General features: G+C 45.9%; 1 protein-coding gene across 3 annotated transcripts in view; it reads right to left on the reverse strand.

Annotated features, from left to right (window-relative positions):
* LOC137420927 (exportin-7) overlaps positions 1-23,419 on the reverse strand; it is a 319,100-nt gene that overhangs the window by 194,640 nt on the left and 101,041 nt on the right. For all 3 annotated transcript variants that reach the window (XM_078772182.1, XM_068106440.2, XM_078772184.1), the window contains exons 16-20: positions 15,707-15,787; positions 11,461-11,524; positions 11,261-11,369; positions 7,097-7,203; positions 2,209-2,297 (exon numbers count right to left, since the gene is read on the reverse strand). In XM_078772182.1, the coding sequence (XP_078628308.1) occupies positions 2,209-2,297; positions 7,097-7,203; positions 11,261-11,369; positions 11,461-11,524; positions 15,707-15,787 (450 nt within the window). The remainder of the gene's footprint in view (positions 1-2,208; positions 2,298-7,096; positions 7,204-11,260; positions 11,370-11,460; positions 11,525-15,706; positions 15,788-23,419) is intronic.

The raw sequence follows: 23,419 nt of genomic DNA on the forward strand, positions 1-23,419 counted from the left end.
TCCAGGAAAGATCATGGCAGATAGTGAGACCCAAAAGCTTGAGTGACAGAACTTCTTGGAGAGGATTATTCAGAAAGTGGATGGGAGGGTTGTCCAGTCGGTCTTTTCGGAGAGACATCGTAAGAGTGTGAGATTTGTCAGGATTGAAAGACATGTTCCACTTGTTTGCCCAGTCTGTGATTTTGTCAAGGTCTGCAGAGAGTGAGGAGGCTGCAGACTGCCGATCTGAGGGATGAAGAATGGAGCGACAGAGAGTACAGTCGTCAGCAAAGAGATAGAGAGGATTTTCAAGAGAGTCAGAGAGATCATTGATGAAGACCAGAAAAAGCACAGGGCCCAGAACACTGCCTTGGGGAACTCCAGCCTGAACAGGAAGAGGAGATGAGAGAAACCCATTCAGGGCCACACGTTGACTACGACTAGAGAGGAAGTCCGCCAGCCATGCGTGGAGATTTCCATGGATACCAAAAGAGGAGAGTTTGGTGAGCAGAGCGGGGTGCCAGACTGTATCGAAGGCACGTGATATGTCAAGGGAGACTGCTCTAATTTCCTGTTTGGCATTGAGGACCTCCATCCATTGTTGAGAAAGCAGAAGCAGCATGTCCAGAGTGGAGTGTCCAGGTCTGAAACCAAATTGATGATCAGAGATCAAGCCATTGGAGAAGAGGAAAGATTTCATATCTGAAGCAATGATGGATTCCATGACCTTGCTGATAATTGGGAGAAGGTTGATTGGTCTGTAGTTGCTGGGATCTGTTTTTGCACCTTTTTTGTGCAAAGCGGTGATGTTGGCAGATTTCCAAGCAGATGGAAGATGACCTTGAGCAAAAGAGGGTGAAGAGAACAGAGAGAGGGAGTGAAAGAGCGGAAGAACATGATTTTAGGACCCGTGGGCTGATGCCGTCAGGTCCAGTTGCAGAATCAGAGTCGAGGGTTGACAGACACTTTTCCACCTTGTCAGGAGGAAAGGACACAGAGTCCAGGAGCAGCTGGGTACGACTGGGTACGGTGGGTACAGAGAGGGATGGGTTTGGGACACAAGATTTAGAGGCAAACACAGAGTTGAGGCATTCGGCTTTTTCACGTGCGGAGTCAGCCGTGTGGCCATTTAAGGTGAGGGAGGGGTTGGAGGGGGAACAAACACCAGAAACAGATTTTACCAGACGCCACCAGGATTTGGAAGAGGGAGACAGATAAGAGAGTTCGGTCCTGAGGACGGAGAGATATTGTTTCCTGGCTCTCCTGAGGGTGGACACACACTTGTTTCGGGCTTTGTGAAAGGAAATGAGATTTCCTTCCATTGGATTTGCTTTCCAGGAGACGAAAGCAAGTTGTTTCTGGGCAATAGCCTCACCACAAGATTCCGTGTACCATGGACGGGAGGAAGGGTATGACAACTGAAGACGAGAAGGGATAAAACTGTGCATGAGAGAGAGCAATTTACTTTGGAAGAATTCCCAGGATGAGTTGATGTCAGAGGCAGTAGAGATGGGAGACCAGTCCAGATGATTGATGGCTGCTTGAAGACCGTGCCAGTTGGCCTGAGTGAAACGCCAGACTCGTCGACGCTGAGGAGGCTCTCTGAAAATGGTCAGAGAGATGTCCACTTTAACAAGCACATGATCAGAAGAGCCGATTGGAGCAGAAGAAGGTTGCATCATTTTCTGGGGGCGTGGCTGCTGCTGATGCAATGCCTCTCCATAACCAGTCATTTGATACTCATTTTGCCAACCTCAGAGGGATGACAGGCTGAGTCAACCCACCTGGTGTTAATTCAACTGCTTGACAGGGGCTCAAACTCAGGACCCTAAGATTTCAAGCCACCCACCTACACCGTTAAAGCAACACCACACTTATAATTCGATAGGTACCTGGATGCAATGGAAATAGAGGGGTATGACCAAATGGGGATATAGGGAGGACTTGTAAAAAGCATTTAATGTGTGGATGGGTGATGGATACTGGGGTTGGTGCAGCACAGGCATGATAGGCTGAATGGCCTCCTGTTACACCAAAATCCCTTGTGTGTAACCCCTGCCACCCATCATTTTCGCCTACCCCTCACCAAAAACAAAAAAATTGCTGCAAGAAAAACACACAAAAAAAAAAACAACAAAACAAACTCACAAGTGGTATTACAAAGAAACAATCAAAAGTTTTATGCAAATATTTGGTAGATTGGTAGAAGCACAACAGTGTAAAGGATACAGCCAATCAAACAGCATCATGTAACTGGTCTTGGTGTTGAAAGCAAAGGCGATTCCACGGAGATCACGAGACAAACCCACCAGTGTCCTCTGCAAAAGTGCCAAACAAACATGTTGGGAAAAGACAATTCGGCGTCAACGACGTAAGACAAATAATAAATTACAAATGGGAAGGCAGCTAGATTGTGTTCACATGCCAGGAATTTAGTCGAAGTGTATGCCGAATGTATGAGGCAAACCTCCTTTTGACAGTGCTCTGAAGGAAAACAGCAAAAACACGATGTGCCAAGGTTATTTCTATACCTCTACCGAACAAAAAAATACAGAAGTTTACTATTCAAGGCGTAGCAACACACGCAAATGCAAGTCCTTTCAAGTGCTGTGCTAGCGAACTCGCAAAGTGATGAAGCGGCAGTGGTCGGAAAAGTGAAACATTGCCACCTTTTGGAAAGCCCTGTTTCCAGCGTGCACATTAATTAATCGTGTGTATGACTCAAGGACGGGGGGTTGAGCTGCGTAGATTTCTGACAACATTGACAATTCAAACGCTCACAGTACACGGAGCAGGTCTGTAGTGTCATTATTCTGCAAATGTCAATGGCCTTACAATCTCGCTTGAATAGGGGGAAACAAAGGAGATAAAAAGACAAGACCTATTGATGAAACGGAATTCATTTCATGTCATAAGGAAGCTGGAAAACATTTTGAAATTCGGAGGCACCATGTCTGCTCATTAAAGATATAAAACGAAAGTGTCCATTGTTAAAACGGATGATCGATTGCGTGTTACTGCAAAATAAAATGCTTTTCTCGGTTGGCTCTCAAGCACACATCCTCCATACTTGGCCACATCTTCCGAAGTGAGTAAGGTTGGTCTTCTTGAGGCTTGCTGCTAAAATGAAGTGGAGGAGAAAAAAAAGAAGGACCTCGTGCCAGCTTGGCAGGTGAAAGGCCGACTGGGTAATTAATCAACCGGTGTTGCGAAGACGTGGGAAGACAAGCCTGCAAGGCTAAGGATGCAAAATTACATGCGCTTTTATTAACTGCAGCTAAAAAGGAAAAGAGCAGCAAATAAATTTCTAATAAATTATTCAGGCCACGGCAGCAGGAGGCGAGCACCCAGGACTGCAGGCGGCGCGTGAACAGACGCTAAACAAACGGAGCTGCCAGTCATTTGGCAGGCGCGATTACCGAGGTGCTGCGGTCGCAGACGCACAAAGGTATATTAAAGTAAACTGCTTGAAGCCATTTCCTACGACCCATTTACTATCGTTAGATGGGAATAGTGTTCTGTAAAGGCAGTGTGTGTCTGGAGGCCTCTGGCCTAGCAATCCCAGAGAATACATCAGCCAATTTTGTGTGCCATTCAGAGGTGTGTACCCCGGTTTAGAATAGGTACATCGTATCCCTGCGTGTCGTAAGAGGCGACTAAAAGGCTTGGCGTCAAGAAGGGCATCCGGCCATAAAAAAAACATTGCCTCAAAAAGAGAACCATGACAATTACAACTCCATATGGGCAGGGTACAGCCCGAAGTACCCCGTGGGGGACCCCACTCCCTCTCGTCAAAACTCAAGGTGGGGAACCCGATCAAAGCAAGGGTGGAAATCACTCCATTTATGACGACGAAACGTCTGATGCCCGACGTGGAGATCGGTTTCTGAGGTTTGGGACATGGAATGTACGGACAATGACAGGGAGATCAGGAGAAGTGGTGGAAGTATTGGTCAGAAGAAGAGTGGACATATGTTGTGTGCAGGAGACGAGATGGAAGGGAAGTGGTGTAAGAATGGTGAAGGGTAGGCAGGGACAGAAATACAACTTTGTGTGGCAAGGGTGCCTGGAGGGCATGAATGGTGTTGGTGTCCTGTTTTCTGAGGAGTTTGAAGACAGTGTGGTGTGTGTGACTAGAGTGAGTGAAAGGTTGATGATGGTGAAAATGATGATTGGAAAGCTCTTGGTGAACGTCATCTCGGGATATGCTCCGCAGGTTGGTCAGGGCGATGAAGAGAAGGACAAGTTCTGGTGTGCGATAGAGAAGCTGAAGGAAAACGTGAAAGATGAAGAAGTTGTTGTGGTAGGAAGAGACATAAATGGACGGTTTTGAGGGAGTTCATGGGGGTTACGGATATGGTGTGAGAAATGGAGAAAGTGAAAGGATTTTGGAGTTTGCTGATGGAGCTGATTTGTTGATTTGTAATACTCAGTTCCAGAAAGAGGATAATAAGCTTGTTACATACACGTCAGGTGGGTCGACGACAACCGTTAACTACCTGCTGGTGCGTAGGCGAGATAGGGGGCACCTCCGGGACACAACGGTGATGCCGGGGAGGAGGCTGTTTCACAGCACCACTTGGTTGTCTGCGACATAAGGGTGAAAGGTGCGAGGAGAGCTCGGCGGGTGAAGTACCAACCGAGAATAAAGGTATGGAGGTTGAAAGAGGTGACAGTGAGGGAGGCATTAAAAGAGAGGCTGAGTATGGTAGAGGATGTTGTGGTTGAGCTTGAATATGGTTGGATGTCAATGAAAGATAGTCTGTTGGGAGCCGTTGGTGAGGTATGTGGATGGACAAAAGGACCACCGAGGCACTCAGAAACATGGTGGTGGGATGATGAAGTTGGAAAGAAGATTGACGAGAAGAGGAAGAAGTTCAAGGAGTGGCAGAAGGCGAAGGGTATGGGAGCAGAAAAGGCAGAGCATGAAAGTTATAAGCCAGCCAAGAAGGCTGCAAAGAAAGAGGTAGCAAAGGCACAGGAGGCATGGAGGAAAATGTTCGGAAAACGCTTGGATTTGGAAGAGGGTCAGAGAGCGGTATTCAGGATTGCAAAGCAGATAGCACAAGAGAGGTGTGATGTGATGGGGGTGAGTTGTTTGACGGATGAAGTGGGACAAATCGTTGTGGACCGAGATGGAATTAAAGGAAAATGGAAGAGATATATGGAAATACTGTTGAATGCAGAGAATGAATGGGATGGCAACATAGAGAGTAACCTAGTTTTAGGACCGGCAGAGAAGATAACCGAGAAGGAATTTGAGGAAGCGATAAAAGCAATGAAGAGTAGAAAAGTGGGAGGGCCGACGGGAGTTGTGGGAGATATGTTGAAGGCAGCGGGAAATTTGGGTGTGAAGAGAATGACAGAGATCTGCAATCTGGTGGTGTAAGAAGGCCGCATTCCAGTGGTTGGGAACTGAGTACCCTCGTCCCTCTATATAAGGGGAAAGGTGACACTCTGGACTGTGGCTCCGATCGAGTGATAACGTTATTGGAGCATGGAATAAATGTATTGGAAAGGGTGTTGGAGAGGAGGATAAGGAAGAAAGTGAAGATTGACGAAATGCAGTTTGGATTTATGCCAGGAAGAGGAACGACAGACACGCTTTTTATGGTGAGGCAGTTGCAGGAGAAGTACATTGGAGTAGAGGAAGAAGTTGTTTCTTGGGTTTGTTGATCTGGAGAAAGCATTCGATAGGGTTCCACGTGAAGTAGTGACATGGGCATTGAGGAAGTTAGGAGTGGAGGAATGGTTGATCATAGTGATGGCAATGCACAAAAGAGCGCGCACAGCTGCAAGGACGAAGGACGGGAACAGTGGTGAGTTTGAGGTGAAGGTGGGAGTGCATCAGGGGTCGGTACTAGGTCCACTACTATTTGTAGCTGTGATGGAGGTGCTGACTCGGAACGTAAAGGAGGGTTTACCGTGGGAGTTGTTGTATGCAGATGATCTGGTGTTGATTGCAGAAAGTATGGATGGACTGAAGGAGAAGATGAACAAGTGGAAGGAATGTATGGAGACAAAAGGTCTGAAGGTGAATATCGGAAAAACGAAGGTGATGGCAAGTGGTAAAGCATGTGGTGAGGTGGAAAGAACTGGGAAGTGGCCATGTGCTGGGTGCAGGAAGGGTGTCGGAGTGAATTCCATTCAATGTACAATGTGCGCTGAGTGGGTTCATCAAAAATGTAGTGGTTTGAGACGGTCATTAACCAGTGTAGCAGCTAGATTCAAGTGTAAGGTGTGCACAGAGGGAGCTGCAGATGGAGGAAATGTTGAGTTGGATCTTGGAGATGGCGTGAAGCTGGAAGGTGTGAAAACATTTTGTTACCAGGGAGACATGCTGAATGGAGAAGGTGGATTCGACTCGGCAACGGTTGCTCGAGTGAGATGTGCATGGAAGAAGTTTCGGGAACTGAGTGGCGCGCTGACGAGGAGGGGAGTGTCGTTGAAGCTGAAGGGAAAGGTGTATGCTGCATGGGAGAGAAGTGTTATGATTTATGGGAGCGAGACATGGGTAATGAACGTAGAGCAGCAACGAAGGCTGGAAAGGGTGGAAATGCGAATGGTTCGGTGGATGTGTGGAGTATCGTTGAGAGAGAGGAAGACAAATGATGAATTGCGAAAGATGATGGGAATAGAGCCTGTGATGGATGCTGTGAAGCGAAACAGGTTGAGGTGGTTTGTTCACATGTTGAGGAAGGATGAAAGTGACTGGTTGAGAAGAGTGATGGAAATGAATGTGGAAGGAAGTAGAGGACGGGGAAGACCGAGAAAGACTTGGCTAAAGATGGTCGAAGAAGAAATGCGGGCAAGGGGGTTAACAAGGGGAGATGCAGAAAATCGGGCAAAATGGAGAAGATTGTCATGGGGACCGCAAGGCTAACCCCCGCTCTTGCAGGGAAAATGGCCTTAAAATGCCTGTTGTTGTGTTGTATTCAGAGGTGCTTTTGTCAGACCTTTCCTCGTTTTCAGAAAATGTCTTTGATCTGTTGTACTTGGGGAGGGGGGAGGGCGAATTGAAAATAAATTCGGGGAAACTGCATTATATGGCTTAAAAAAGGAAAAGGGTGTGCGCTTTCCTCACAAACATGGAGTCCTTGAGAAGGGCTAAACCCACCTTTGCTTCCTCCTGGTTGAAATTGTTGGAACTGAACATCTGGAGGATTCCTTCAAAGGATGCAGTAAGTGGCATCATAAATTGCTCAAACTGGTCCTCGTCCTCACCTGATGGAAGTTTATGGAATACTCAGGAAGTCATATATGAGAATGAGCAAGTAAAAACAAAAAACTCTTTCAACAAAATCCACAGTAAATTTGAATGTCTTAGGGCACAACAACCAAACCAAGAAACATTGTCTTTTCATGACGTCATGAGAGAAAAATAAAATGTGCAAAACAAAAGAAGAATTGAACTCGTAAAATGTTTCTCTTGCAGATGCTGCATAGGTTTAGAAACCCTGTTCTCCTCGAGGTTCGTTCGAAGAGTGCACTTCACTTACCAGTCCTGCCATGTGTGGTGTTTGTGGTGTGTACAAAGTTAAAAAGTGACACCTTGGAGATCTCTCAAGGCAAGAGTCCGCCTTTGTCCTCAATATGCAAAGGATGTGCTTGTGGATGTGCTAATGTCGTGTTTGTGGAAAAATGTTTTCTATTCTAATATATAAAGCTCAATCTAACCACTGACTGACTGACTGACTGACTGATGTTAATGTTCGGTACCTTCCGGGTAGCATAGTTGAAATTTTGCCTGTGCACGGACATTGACGCATACACACGGCGGAAAAAAAATCAGAACAGGAGGAAAGCATCCGTAAATGAAAACTGATCCCTCTATACAAAACTGATCCCTCAACATTTTGTTGTGTTACAGCCTGAATTTAAAATGGGTTAAATTGAGATTTTTTGTCACTGATCTGTACATAATTATGGTAATGTCAAAGTGGAATTTTTTTTATAGAAAATTTTACAAAAGAATTAAAAATAAAATACAGAAATATCTAATTTACATAAGTATTCAACCCCCTAAGTCAATACTTCGTAGAAGCACCTTTGGCAGCAATTACAACTTCGAGTCTTCTTGGGTATGTCTGTATCAGCTTTGCACATCCAGATTTGGGGAGTTTCACCCATTCGTCCTTGCAGATTTTCTCAAGCTCTGTCAAGTTGGTTGGGCAGCATTGGTGAACAGGAATCTTCAAGTCTTTCCACAGATTCTCAATGGGATTCAAGTCTGAGCTTTGGCTGAGCCACTCAAAGACTCTCACGTTGTTGTTTTGAAGCCATTCCAGCGTTGCTTTGGCTGTATGCTAGGGGTCATTGTCCTGTTGGAACGTACATCTTTGACGCAGTCTAAGGTCTTTTGCACTCTAAAGCAGATTATCCTCAAGGATTTGCCTGTATTTGGCTCCATTCATTGTTCCCTCTATGGCTCTATCCTTAAAATTCTCCCAGTCCCTGCAACTGAAAACCATAATGAAGCTGCCACCACCACACTTCACGGGAGGGATGGTGTTGGATGGGTGATTAGCTGGGCTCGGTTTCCTCCAGATGTAAGGCTTTCAAATTCAGGCCAAAGAGTTACATTTTCGTCTTATCAGACCACATAATATTTTGCCTCAAACTCTGTCTTTCATGTGCCTTTTTTCAAACTCCAGGCATGTTGTCATGTGTCTTTTTCTCAGGAGTGGCTTCCGTCTGGCTACTCTCCCATAAAGCCTAGATTTGTGAAGTGCTGTACAGACTGATGTCCTTCCAGCAGGTTCTCCCATCTCAGCCAAGGAACGCTGTAGTTCTGTCAGAGTGGTCATTGGGTTCTTCGTCGCCTCGTTGACCAAGGTCCTTCTTTCCCGGGTGCTCAGTTTGGCCGAACGGCGAGTTCTATGAAGAGTCTGGGTAGTTCCATATTATTTCCATTTCCTAATGATGGAGTTCACTGTGTTCTTCTGAACTTTCAACACTAGAAATTGCTTTATACCCTACCCCAGATCTATGCCTCCTCACAATTCTATCTCGGAGTTCTAAGGAGAGTTCCTTGGACTTCATGGTAGAGTTTCTGCTCCGACATACACTGTCAGACCTTATATAGAAAGGTGTATTTCTTTCTAAACAATGTCCAATCAATTGAATTGGCCACAAGTGGACTCCAATCAAGTTGTATAGATATCTCAATGATGATCAAAGGAAATTCGATGCACCTGATCTCAATTTGGAGTGTAAAAGCAAAGGGATTGAATAATAATTGTTGATTGAAGACATTTCAGCTTTTCATTTTTAATTATTTTGTAAAGATTTCTGAAAAAAAACTAGAACGGCACTCTTCTGCATCATGACGTCAACTGATATGCCTCCGCCCATATTATTACATCATTATTATTATTACTTAGCCTGGCGTTGGCTTAGCGGTTAGGGTGCCGGTTTGGGATCCCAGGATCCTGGGTTCGAATCCCGGTCGATCGCTGAATTAACGCCAGGGGGGTTGACTCAGTCTGTCATCCTTCCGAGGTCGGCAAATTGAGTACCAGCTTGCTGGGATGAATGATCACGGTGTGTACTCCGATTCAGAATAGGCACACTGTATCCCTGCGCATCGTAAGAGCGTGACCAAGGGTTGGCGTCAGGAAGGGCATCCGGCCATAAAAACATTGCCTCAAAACAGGGAACCATGATTGGCATGGGGCCCGCAAGGCTAACCCCCGCTTTAGCGGGGGAAATGGCCTTAAAACGATCATTCATATTCATATTATAATACTTGTATCAAATTTGATTTAAATCCATTCAGTTGTGCCAAAGTTAGCACATTTTTACCTGACGTGACCTCTGACCTCAAAATTTAATCAGTTCATGGTTTCATCATTATTATACATATCTGTACCAAGGTTTAATTTAAATCTCTTCAGCTGTTCACAGGTTCACATGTTTAACTGACATGACCTCTGACCTCGGCACCCCCAAAATATAATCAGTTAACCTCTACATCATTAGACATATCTGTACCAAGTTTGATTGGGATCCCTTTCGTCATTCTCAAGTTATAGACCTATTACAGACTTTGACCTTGAACCTTTGACCTCTTGAACCCAATATCTAATCAGTTAATCTTTACATCATTATACATACCTGTACCAAGTTTGCATTAGATCACTTCAGCCATTCTCTCGTTATAGACCTTTTACAGACTGTGACCTATTGACCCCAAATTCTAATCATTTAATCTTTACAATATTATACATACCTGTATCAAGTTTGAATTAGATCACTTCAGCCATTCTCAAGTTATAGACTGATTACAGATTTGACCTTTGACCCAAAAATCGAATCACTTAATGTTTACATCATTATAATACTGGTAGTAAGTTTTAATTCGATCACTTCAGCCGTTCTCAAGTTATACACTGATTACAGACTTTGACCTTTGCCCTCTTGACCCCAAAATCAAATCAGTTCATCTTTACATCATTCTACACTATGTAGAATGATGTAAAGTTCATGTTTACATCATTTTACATCATTTGGTCAAAATTCCATCACTGGTTCACAAGTTATCGTGGTAATAGTATTTTTACCTGATATGATCTCTGACCTTTGACCTAGTGACCCCAAAATATAATCAGTTCATCTTTACCTCATTATACATACCTGCACCAAGATTGACTAAGATTCCTTTAGCCGTTCTCAAGTTATCGCAGCAACAAAAACCTATCACGGACGGACGGACGGACAGCCGGACGGACGGACAACCTGAAATACATATTGCCTCCAGCGAATTCGTCAACGGAGGCATAAAAATTCCACTTTGACATTACGGGGTATTGTGTGTATATCAGTGGCAAAAAATCCCAATTTAATCTATTTTAAATTCAGGCTTTGACACAACAAAATGTGAGAAAGTCAAGGGGTGTGAATACTTTCTGAAGGCACTGTACGTACAAAGCACAGTTCATTATTGCTAACAATGTGTAAGCATACCCCACTAGTAAGGGTATAAGACTTCAGGTCTGCCACTCATGTGTTAGTGCAAGTGCTTCAACACCAAGGGACTTATAGTAGAAATGTAGCGAAAGAGCTTAACTGCCTTGCAAATAGATTGAGGAAATGTAGAGCAGAGCCAACATGGAGATAAACTGGAAAATGCTCATTGTCCCACTCATTAAAGTTCCACCGTCCAATTGCTGGGTCATCCCAGATAGCATACATCGCAAATGACTTGTTGAATGCCTTTTCGTCAGAACAAAGTGCTGCCATGTGTTAATGCATGCTTCAACTGACACGACCTGATTTGTACCCAAATCAACGACGAGCAAGCGTCCAAGCGCCGTGTAGAACGTTGTCCGGCAGCGCATGTCACCCAGGCTCGATTGGCTGTTGATACCGAGGAATGGGAAGCGCTCACTCTGCACGCTCACAGAACATGCAATGACTGTCAGGTGGGAAGAATTGTGAAGGACGATGGCCAAAGGGTTTTAGGTGACAAACAACTCTCACCGTGCGGTTGTTGAGCATGAACTGCACTGCTCTCAACTTGACCAGCTTGCGCACACTACTATAAGTAAAGGCTGTTAAGGAAAGCATCGCAGCCCGCTGAAGCAAACAAAGCTTTCTCGATCAAATATTTTGATGATACATTTGGATCAGGGCTTGGGTCACATGACAAAAGCAATTCACCATGACGTTGACGCACAATTAGTTTCTCTCCGCCATCAACATTTTTGAAAATCAAAATACTTTTGCATACCTCACAAACATGCATTTCGACAATCTCAAAGATAAGGGTGGTAAGCAATAAAGTACAATCATGAAAAATGAGATATCCCTAAAATATGGTTGTGTATCTGGAAAACTATTTGACTTGTTTGTTCGATGGAACATATTGCTGGGTACCAAATTACACACTTGCAGATATTGCTTTGTAAAAAAGAAGAAAAAAAAGGAAAAAAAAGCTTCTGCTGCTACTGGGGCTGGTGCGAGAAACAAAACTAAGGCCCCATCCAAGCTTATATTATAAAAGAGCTTTGAAAAAGTAAAATAAGAAGATCAACAAATGAAGACAAATTCCACAAGGCATAACTACAAACCTAATTAACAAACAGCTCATAATCAACATGTGTAGTTGATACCTAATACTAATAGCAGGTGCAATTGAATGAGCAACAATGATGAGTTTTTAAACATCCTGTAATTGATTCATGGAATCAGAGTAACAAGGGGAGCAAGGATGACACAAAAAGGTACAACTTCATACGGCCGCATGGATGAGGTAATGAACCATTAGTTCAGAAATGAGTCTGTACAAAAAAACATTCTCCAATTGTTGAGGCACAAAAGGCAGATTCATTAAAAAAATTTAAAAAAACATTTGATAGGATTAGGACCATTTGTCGTGTGATTCCCCAGGTGAATACCACAGGGATCACGGATAGCCAAAGCCAGCTTCAACTCCAAGGCGTTGATCAAATGCGGATTTTTATCATATGCGCCAGAGAGGAAGAAAGGGGAGGGGAGGATGAAGCGCTTACCTGTGGTCCCACCTGCGGTCCCAACCTGTGGAAAATAAACTCACACGAAAACGGATTTACAAATGTACAGAAAATAACGAAAGGATTCATTAAGTAAAATGCCGTTAACAAAGAAAAGCGTGACGATAAACTAAATTTCCTTTGTTTTAGATTGTATCTGTCCCATCAACCATTGCACCTATCCAGCTATTTTTCCTGTGAGCATATTGGGTGATAGCCACGATACCATCATGTTTCTTGGAATTTTTTGCTGGCATGTGCAGGTGGGTCCTACAAATATCCTCCTAATCAGTGATTCGCTGCTATGGCTTTATATGAAAACGAACAACTATGTTTGAGGTTAAGATGTGTCAGATCTATTACAATAACGGGTGGCAAAATTGACCTGTGCTTTGAACATGTTTATTCAGCTTTTCACTTGTACAACGGACAAAATGGCCTGTTTCGGGCAAATCGGAGAACCGTTAATGTAGAGCCCGGAGGATCGGCAGGTGATGCTGCATTGGCTCAGTCAAAATCATGCAGTCAGACAGAATGAACTAATTCAAATAAATATCAATAAAACTCACTAAAACATTAATAAAACGACACTCTGTAGAACACATACCTACCTCCATAAGGCTGAACAGGTTACGTTTTGTATTCCACTGATAGGTCGGATTTGCATCTGGACCTCAGTCAAAATCGAATCAGCTTGTTTCCTGTTACTTCCCCAACTCATCCACCAAGTTTTTTCATTATCCATCCACAAACATTTGAAATATCAGGCTACTTGTATATATCGTTTTTGTCCCTATCTCTCAACTATGAAGAATTACTTTTAAATTTTTTTTTTAATTCTCGTATCCAGATCCGGATCTTCACCAAAATGGAATCATTTCAACCTTGTCACACACATGGCCTGTCCATGAAGTTTCGTCTGCTTCCGTACACAAATTTTTTGAGATATCGTGCCAGATATCGTTTTTGGCCCTATCTGTCAATGGTGAAGAATCACTTTAAAGTTTCCAGTATCCAGATCTGGATCTTCACCAAATTCTAATCAATTCATCTTTCTCAGACCTCCTAACTGTCCACTAAGTTGCTTCTGAAACCATTAATAACCTTTTGAGATATCTTGCACACAGACAAACAAACCAACAGCCAGACATGGGTGAAAACATAACCTCCAGCCACCTTTGATAGTGTAAGTAAATAGAGTATATGTTAAAAATAAATAAATCAAGAGCTCTTTTTTCATCCAGAAAAAAGAATATATGATGTTCATGCGCATCATTCCCATCTGAACACATTCTCAAAATGTAGCGACCCCAAGTTCATAGTTCATACATTGCAATATGTATGTATCGGATCACGTGCTGCTGCTTTTGGATGGAAGAATAGACAAAGTGTGCCAATGCCTGTCTTGTGAAGTCCTTTAAGAAAAGGGTATTAGGAGTGGTTTATCCAGATGGGCCAAACAACTCAGAGCATAAACCACCTAATCTCAGTTTGCAGAATAGTGTATCAAGCTTATAAACATTAGTGGTTCAAATATATTACCCCTGACACTCCACCAATGTGAGAAGAGCATTTTTGGGGGATTCAAAGGTGTACAACATTCTATAAAATGAAAGAACTATTCATAACTTACCTTAGATATTAAAGTTAAGTGTTCCAAAATGCAAGACTCGCATAAAAAAAAGGAACAATGCAAAGAATTTCTCACGAGGGACATTTATGAGTTTGATCATCACGATTTCGTTTTATCCCCAGGCCCCCACCCCCCCCCCCCCCCCCCCCATCTCCCTCTCCCATTTACCCCAAACCTTTCCAATACCACCCTCCTCAACAATAATCATGTGCAAACTCCCCCATTTGCCAGCTTTACATAATCAATAAAATGCACATGAAGTAAATCTAAAGCACCCTCGGACAACACTTACCATGAGTGCAACACCCACCAACCTTCAAATCCTGCAAATTAACTTATCAACTAGCTTGAGCACAATCTCACCTTATGTCTCCCATCATCAAACAGGTACTTAAAGAAGGAATACCTTCCGTCTATTCCATCTGCAAATAAAAACCTTCACGTGTCAAGCAAGAGAGTTGCTTGGGAAAAAGTTCATTCACTTCTCATTGAGACAACCAACATATTCATGTTAATATTATCATGGGACAGTAGGTAAGGATTCTGGGTCTACTGACTAAGTACAGTAAGGGTATTAATTTAATTTGACACAACAGCCAACCAGTTTCACTGTTATTTGCGCTGTAGACTTCCGCAATTCCAGGTGGTTAAACATGACCACCGCACAGCATGTCCACCACCGCGCAGCATTGCCTTTCAAATGTGCTGCTTTCGAAACAAATGTGCGGGATAGTTCAAACAAAGATCCTGCATTTGAAGTTCTTGACAACATTTGTAACAGCCTTTCTCAAGGGGGCTGACAATGGCCAGTTCCAAAGTAAATTCTGAACAAGTATTGTCTTCAAGATCATCTCGTTTGTGAAACTCCTTGTGAAATACACTATTGATGGCAATTCCCCATGCTATTTCATGCTTCTTGAAGGTGGTGACCCAAAGATGAAACGTGCATTTCATGCATGTCCATCCTAGACTGAGGCTATGGTCTGTGTGGCCACACCGAGCACCTCGAATGTGCGAAAAGAAGAAAAGACTGCCCCTTCTCCAATGAGGAAGAATACCTCAACTTCACGAAGAGACAGAGGTCTGCACCAAAGCAATTGCCGAAAACCAATGTCTGGTCACTAGATGAATAGAAATGGGTGAGAACTGGAGCGTAGAGGAGGAGATAATCCTTTACTGCAAAGACATATTCTGCACATGACGCATGGGGGATGCAAGGAAAGGGAGAACATTTAATAGAGCAACTTGTTCCTTCAAATATGATCCTTTACCGAAATAGAGATGCATATGAATCTTGGGTGGACTCTGTTCCACCTTCTGAAAAACTGCAAAAAGAGATGACAACCAATAAGACTGCTGTGTTAGTGCTGTATACTCAAGATACCTGTATATCAAGATACTACTCAATATGCTGTAGACAAGACTGCAAGTGATGTAGCCAAGCCAAAACCAATAAGACTCAATATAAAATCACACCCAAACACACAAAAAATACATCCAACACCAAAATAAGAGTTTAAACTACAACATCACACCAATCAAAAGATAATGGCTTTATGTCCAAGAACACAGAAAAGGATATCCCACAGAAAGGTCATTGAGGAGGTTGAGGGTTTTGGCCAAAATTGGTTCGCTCCTGCCCCAATATTTGAGATTCGTTATTCTGGAGTGGAGGGAGGGGTGGTGGGGAGGGGTCGGGGTGGGAACAACTGCATAAGCAAGATCTCCAAAAATGACAGGTAACAAGAATTTGAATCATGGAGCCAAAAATGATATATATAAATATATACATGTATACAGTCACGTGAAAAAGTAAGTACACCCCATGTAAAGTTTTGACTTTTTCAACATATTTCAACATACAGCTATTTGATCTTCATTTCAACAATATTGATAGATAAAGGTGATATAACAGGCCTGGGGATTTTAGATGTCATCGGTAACCGTTTTACGGTTCCGTGATTTAAGTTTATGGGAACCGATGGGAAACAAAATTCCGGTTCCGTGCCCAAACCTAATGGGAAACGATTTTTTTTCCTTTAGAATTTGTAAAGCAAAACATTTGTAATACAAAATTAAAAATGTAGTCTCCAATAATAAATCCTGTCATTTACATGTATGCAATGTAATTAACGCATGTTCATTATTGAGGTTGATGTTTATTATCAGAGAAGAGCAAATTCTGTCAATTTGATGGGCTTATCCTGTTTTAAAATTAATAAATTAATATTATTAAATTTTCGTTCATTATCCTGTTTTAAAATTAATAAATTAATATTATTAAATTTTCGTTCATTTTTAAAATGTCAATGATATTGTATTTATTTATTATTTATGGACTATTGTTGTTGTAAACTGTTATCAATCTTTATGTTTTAATATTGAAATTACTTGCGTTTAGCAAAGTAATATAGGCCTACCCAGTACTGATATCAGCCTAAGTATTTGTTAAATAAATTCTGGATTGGAACAAAAATGTACTGCAGTAGGTTCGGCTGTCAGTGTCTCCCTTTACCTTGTGAACATAGGTCACACCGTTCACGTAGTTTACAATCGCCGTCAGTGGTGGACCGCTTATATCCCGGCGCAATGCCGCCTTCCATATGTCTGTGTAATGAGTAGCACATACTTTGCAGCGAAGCAATGTGACCAACCCTTTCCCATCGCATTCCGCTTCAAAATCGTCGCTGAATGACCATTTTCGTAATGTTTTTAAGGTGACATTTTCGGGGTTTTTTTTCGCTTAGCAACGGATGCCATTTTGAAAAAGAAGTCTGATTTAGACCGATGCGCATGTCCGTCAAAGCGGAAGTCATGTCGCGAACCTGAATGTGGGAAACTACATGCTATCTGCTTTGCCGGCCTAATTTTGTTGGAAATAAAACTCGACTTCTAAAATAGTTAGCTGAAAATTACACGTGAAGGTAAATACTACATCTTTTTGCCTTACACTGCCTTTCTGCGATGGGAAACGTACTTTCGGTTCCGTGTTTTTGCTATCACGTTACCGACACGCTACCGGTAACGATAGTTTCCATGAAATCCGCAGGCCTGATACAACATAACAAATATCATGAAACATTTACATTTTGTAGTCCATTGTATAATTTAAATAAACATAAATGCAAATTTTGTATGTGAAAAAAGTAAGTACACCCTTGGCTCCAATAGGTGGTATTGCCCCCTTTGGCAGAAACAACCTCAAGTAGGCGTTTCTTATAACTGTCTACCAGTCTCCGACATCGACTGGGAGAAATTTTTGCCCACTCCTCCATGCAGAATTCTTTCAGCTGTGCGATGTTTGAGGGGTTTCTTGCATGCACAGCTCGTTACAAATCCACCCACAACATCTCGATGGGATTTAGATCCGGGCTTTGACTTGGCCATTCCAGAACCCTCCATTTCTTTCTTTTCAGCCATTCCTTGGTGGATTTACTGGTATGTTTAGGGTCATTGTCATTGTAGTGAAATTATACCAAGGTGAACCCAGGGGTGCTCGCTACGGAAGGGGGCGTCTATAAGACCCGGGACAACCGGGGCGCGCAGACACTTCAGCGGAACTCACTGTGACATTATCCAGTAGTTTGAATGGTATGTACGCCCCAAATGCTGCGCTGACAATGCGCTGCGCTAACCATTGTTATATTGAATAGACCTTTGCTGCTCATGAAATGCTCTGATTTAATGCCTGTTGCATGCATGTATTCTTACAGGATGTACTACAGATCTAAATGATATTAAAACCTACCCAGAGGTCAAGTCGTGTCTGAGCTTGATTTTCACGACATTTAATATCATTTAGATCGCCGGAATGGCTGACCACAAGATGATCGTGGTACCGATTCTCGGAGCCGACCCTCAAGCTGAGGGATCTGCATCGGAGTTTGCTCATTGGCTCAACACGCTGCAGAATTACTTTGCGGCTCACGAGACAGAGCCCACCGCTGCGATAAAGCTGTCCGTGTTACAGTCCAAGGTCCATCACACTGTTTTCAAGAACATTTCTCGATTTGGGACGTACGCTACGGCCCTAGCCGAGCTGAAGCGCCTCTACGTAAAGACACGGAGCGCTGTGCACGGCCGGCATCAACTCTCTCAGCGGCGACAGCAACCGTCTGAATCGATCGATCGCTTCGCGCAGGAGTTGCGCTACCTATTGGCAGACTGCGTGCAGGACGTCCGGACCCACGAGCAAGTGCAGGACGATTTGCTCCGAGATTCATTCATCTCCGGAATTAGTTCTGGAGTCTTGCGGCTCCGTCTCTTGGAGGTGGCGGAGCTGACATTTACAGAAGCATACGGCTGGCACGCGTATACACAGATGCCCGAGAACAATTGACCGCATATGATCACCCACGAGTCGTGGCGGGGACCTCGCAACTCGCGCGACCTGAGAGGGCTACCGCCGAGGATACGGAGGAGGACCCGACCACCACGACGGCCGAGTCTCTGGGAGCTCCGGAAGCGGACTCCGCTTCCGGCCTCACTGCTGCCGCCGCTGCCCGGCCACAGCCTGCCCGGTATGCAAAATGTTATTTTTGTGGAAATCGGCAGCATCCTCGCTCTGAATGCCCGGCCCGAGAGGCGACATGTCACTTGTGCTCCACCAAGGGTCATTTTGCAAAGGTCTGCAGAAAGGCCGCTCGGGGCACGCATTCCCGAGCGACCTTGAATGGGCTCATCGCGGAGCCAACGGATCGAGCGCCGGACGGGGAGCCTCGCTCGACTTTGAAGAGCCGCTCCCCTCCTCGCGGGCCTCTGGCTACCCGCCCGACCTTGGTGAGATACATCGGGCTGCCGAAACAAATGGCGCGAACGCGACCGGTCACAGCGCATCCGACCTTGACTGGCGTTCGAACGCCTACTTCAAACAAGCGACATGCTCCTGCTATGGAAATTCCTCTCGAAGTGCGGCAAACGCAGCACGTGACACGAGCCCCATCTGACGGCAGCTTTTGCGAATTACATGCACCCACTTTGGCATGTGAATCTGCAGACGGCAGAAATCTTTCTCACGTGGCTCGAGCGCCATCTGGCGGCTGCTCTTACGACCAACCCACACCCACTCTGGCAAATGACTCTGCAGACGGCAGAGACCTTTCTCACGTGGCTCGAGCGCCATCTGGCGGCTGCTCTTACGACCAACCCTCACCCACTCTGGCAAATGAAACTGCTGATGAGCCAACTGACTTCAATGCTCCTGCTGAGGCCCAACCTGCCGACGCTGCCCGAAGGATTGCAGCCGGCGTGGGATCCACCCGCGAGGCGCGATCTTCTCGCCCGGCCGGAACTATACCTGCCGGGTCTGCCGGCCAAGCGCAGGCCTTCATTCCGCTCACGGTCGCGGGCGTTTTTGCGCAAGCTTTGATTGATACGGGGTCCACGGATAGTTTTATTGATCAGCGACTCGTGCATCAACATGGGTGGCCGGTTCTCGGGACAACCCGCCGGATCTTCATGGCCTCTCAGGGACTTCGGTTGAGCACAAAAGGGGCGTGTCGATTGAAACTTGTGATAAACGGACGCACGTTCCCGGACGTGTATCTCATGGTATTACCGGCCTTATGCGCTGACGTGCTGTTAGGACTTGATTTCCTTAAGCGGCATGGATGTTTGGAAATAGACTTCGGAGGGCCGGACACGCTCGCTGTGTGCGCCCTCGCTCAAATGGACATGGAGCCACTCTCACTGTTCCCCAACCTGACCACTGATTGTACCCCTGTAGCCGTCAAATCGCGGCGCTACTCTCGCGCGGACGCGCAATTCATTGCAGAAGAAACGGCCCTGCTCTTGAAGGACGGTATCATAGAACACAGTAGGTCACCGTGGCGGGCCCAAGTCTTAGTGGTGCGGTGTGAGGCCCACCGCCGGCGTATGGTAATCGACTATTCGCAAACGATTAATCGTTTTACACAGCTGGATGCCTACCCCTTACCGGGGATGGACGCCCTGGTACGCCAGGTGGCCCTGTATTCCGTTTATAGCACTCTCGATCTGCGTAGTGCGTATCATCAAGTCCCCATCTCTAGGGCTGATCGCGTCTTTACAGCCTTTGAATCGGGTCAGCGGTTGTACCAGTTCACGAGACTTCCCTTTGGGGTAACGAACGGCGTCGCTTGTTTTCAGAGAGCTATGGATGACCTCGTTGCGAAGGAGAATCTGACCGATGTCTTTGTCTATCTGGACAATCTTACGGTTTGTGGGTATGACCAGGAGCATCACGACGCTAATCTGAAACGCTTCCTCGAGGTCGCGCGGAAATATCGCTTAACCATGAATGCGGCGAAGTGTCAATACTCTCTACGCACGGTAGACCTTTTGGGGTACACCGTGACCCATGGCTCCGTCTCTCCGGATAAGGAGCGTCTGCGCCCTTTGCTCGATATGGCTCCGCCTAGCGATCGGGCTTCGCTGAAACGCGCTCTAGGGCTGTTCGCCCACTACTCAAAGTGGGTGCAAAATTTCTCCGCAAAGCTCCGCCCCCTCGTGGCCTGCGACACTTTCCCCATGGGCCCGGCCGCCCTGGCGGCCTTCGAGGGCCTTAAAGTCGACATTGCTGGCGCCGCTGTCGCGACGATTGACGAGAGTGCCTCTTTCGTTTTGGAGAGTGATGCCTCGGATCATGCGATAGCGGCGACTCTCTCCCAAGGGGGCCGCCCTGTGGCTTTCTTCTCGCGGACTCTCACCTCCGCCGAGCGGAGGCATTCGTCTGTCGAAAAGGAAGCGTACGCGATCGTCGAATCAATTCGGCGATGGCGTCCGTATCTGCTTGGGCGGAGTTTCCAAATCATCACGGACCAACAGAGTGTTGCGTTTATGTACGACACCTTACATGCTCAGCGCATTAAGATTGAGAAAATCACCCGTTGGCGTATCGAACTCGCCGACTTCTGCTACACCATCAAATACCGCCCGGGGAAGGATAACCTGGTCGCTGACGCCTTATCGAGGCCGGCCACTTGTGCGGGGGTTGTAACTTTGGAGGGGCTGCGCACTTTGCACAGCACTATGTGTCATCCCGGGGTAACGCGCTTCGCGCATTTTGTGCGCGCGGGCAATCTGCCGTACTCGATGGAGGACATCCGCCGCATCTGCCGTGATTGCGCGATCTGTGCGGAACTCAAACCGCGTTTTTATAGCCCCCCTCTGGGGACACTCGTTAGGGCTACTAGACCGTGGGAGCGCTTGGCGATGGACTTCAAAGGGCCGCTGCCGATGTCGAGCAACTCTCGCTATCTGCTCACTATCGTCGATGAGTATTCCCGATTCCCCTTTGCTTACACGTGCGGGGATATGTCGGCTGCCACGGTTATTCGGTGTCTGCAGAATTTGTTTTCTATGTTCGGGTATCCGGCCTACGTGCATACCGATCGGGGTGCGGTGTTCCAGTCCCAGGAGGTGAGGGGCTACTTGCTCCAGCATAATGTCGCTTCGAGCTACACCACCCCGTACCGGCCCCAAGCGAATGGACAGATCGAACGCTTTAATGGGATTATATGGCGGGCCGTCATGCTAAGCCTTCGGACCCTCGGCCGAGGCCTCGATAAATGGGCGTGGTCACTACCTGCCGCTCTAAACTCGATCCGGGCTCTCCTATGTACTGCCACCAACCAGACTCCTCACGAACGACTGTTCCACCACCCTAGAAGCTCCGGCAGTATCCAATCTTTACCCAGCTGGCTCGCTGAACCGGGGCCCGCCTACCTCAAACGAGCGGTTCGCGCTAGCAAGTACGACCCCCTTGTTGACAAGGTGCAGGTCCTCCAGGCTAATCCTGAGCATGCTCGCGTGTTAACGGCGGATGGCCGCGAGTCTACTGTCTCCGTATGCCATCTCGCCCCATGTGGGGACGACGACAGGGACATCGACGAACCCGTCTACGAGTCTATGGACTCTATCGAAGCTTCCCCTATGGAACTACCACTGTTACTCCCGTCGTCCCCCGCTCCCGTGCCCGAAGGTGCAGGGGCGCCCCCTCCGACTCCAACCTCCGGCGGCTATTCCGACGCGGGGGACTCCGGGCTAGGGGACGCCGTGCCCGGTGGATTCCGAACACGAACTGGCAGGGAAGTTCGCCGCCCCGACCGCTACGGGTGGACCGACTGACGTGGATTGACGTTACCCATTCGTTTATTGCTGATGCTTGCTTGCAACCTGCCGAGCGGCAGTATAGTTCTAACGGCGGGGAGAATGTAGTGAAATTATACCAAGGTGAACCCAGGGGTGCTCGCTACGGAAGGGGGCGTCTATAAGACCCGGGACAACCGGGGCGCGCAGACACTTCAGCGGAACTCACTGTGACATTATCCAGTAGTTTGAATGGTATGTACGCCCCAAATGCTGCGCTGACAATGCGCTGCGCTAACCATTGTTATATTGAATAGACCTTTGCTGCTCATGAAATGCTCTGATTTAATGCCTGTTGCATGCATGTATTCTTACAGGATGTACTACAGATCTAAATGATATTAAAACCTACCCAGAGGTCAAGTCGTGTCTGAGCTTGATTTTCACGACAGTCATGTTGCAAGGTCCACCTTCGGTTGAGCTTCAACTTTCCGACAGATGGACTTACATTATCCTCAAGCACCCTCTGGTACAATTAAGAATTCATAGTGGATTATATGATGGTGAGCTGCCCAGGCCCTGATGCAGCAAAGCTGCCCCAAACCATAATATTTCCAACACTATGCTTTACAGTTGGTATCAGGTTCTTGTGGTCAAATGCTGTCTTTGGTTTTCGCCAAACATGTCTTCTGGTACTGTGGCCAAATAGCTCTACCTTTGACTCATCTCTCTAGAGCACATTGTTCCAGAAGTGCTGGTCTTTGCCAAGGTGTTCATTGGCAAACTTTAGTCTTGCCCTGATGTTCTTTCTGGACAGCAAAGGTTTCCTCCTGGCACACCTCCCATGAAGATCAAATTTGTGCAGCCTCTTTCTAATGGTAGACTCGTGCACTTTGACATCAACAGTGGCAAGAGCTACCTGTAGGTCCCGTGATGACATTCTGGGGTTCTTAGAGACTTCTTTCAGCATCTTGCGGTCTGCTCTCGGGCTGAACCTGCTGGGGCGGCCTGGCCTGAACAAGTTGGCAGTTGTTTGGAATCTTCTCCACTTGTAGATGATCTTCCGGACAGTCGAATGATTGATTTCAAATTGTTTGGAGATCTTTTTAAATCCCTTCCCAGACTCGTAGGCATCTATAACCTTCTTTCTGAAGGCCTCAGCGAGCTCTTTTGATCTAGGCATGGTGACGCCGCACACTTCAACAACAAAGAGCAAACCAAACGAAAT

This window comes from Myxine glutinosa, chromosome 2, assembly GCF_964187855.1.
Source record: "Myxine glutinosa chromosome 2, kmMyxGlut1.1, whole genome shotgun sequence".
In the NCBI taxonomy this organism is placed as follows: domain Eukaryota; kingdom Metazoa; phylum Chordata; class Myxini; order Myxiniformes; family Myxinidae; genus Myxine; species Myxine glutinosa.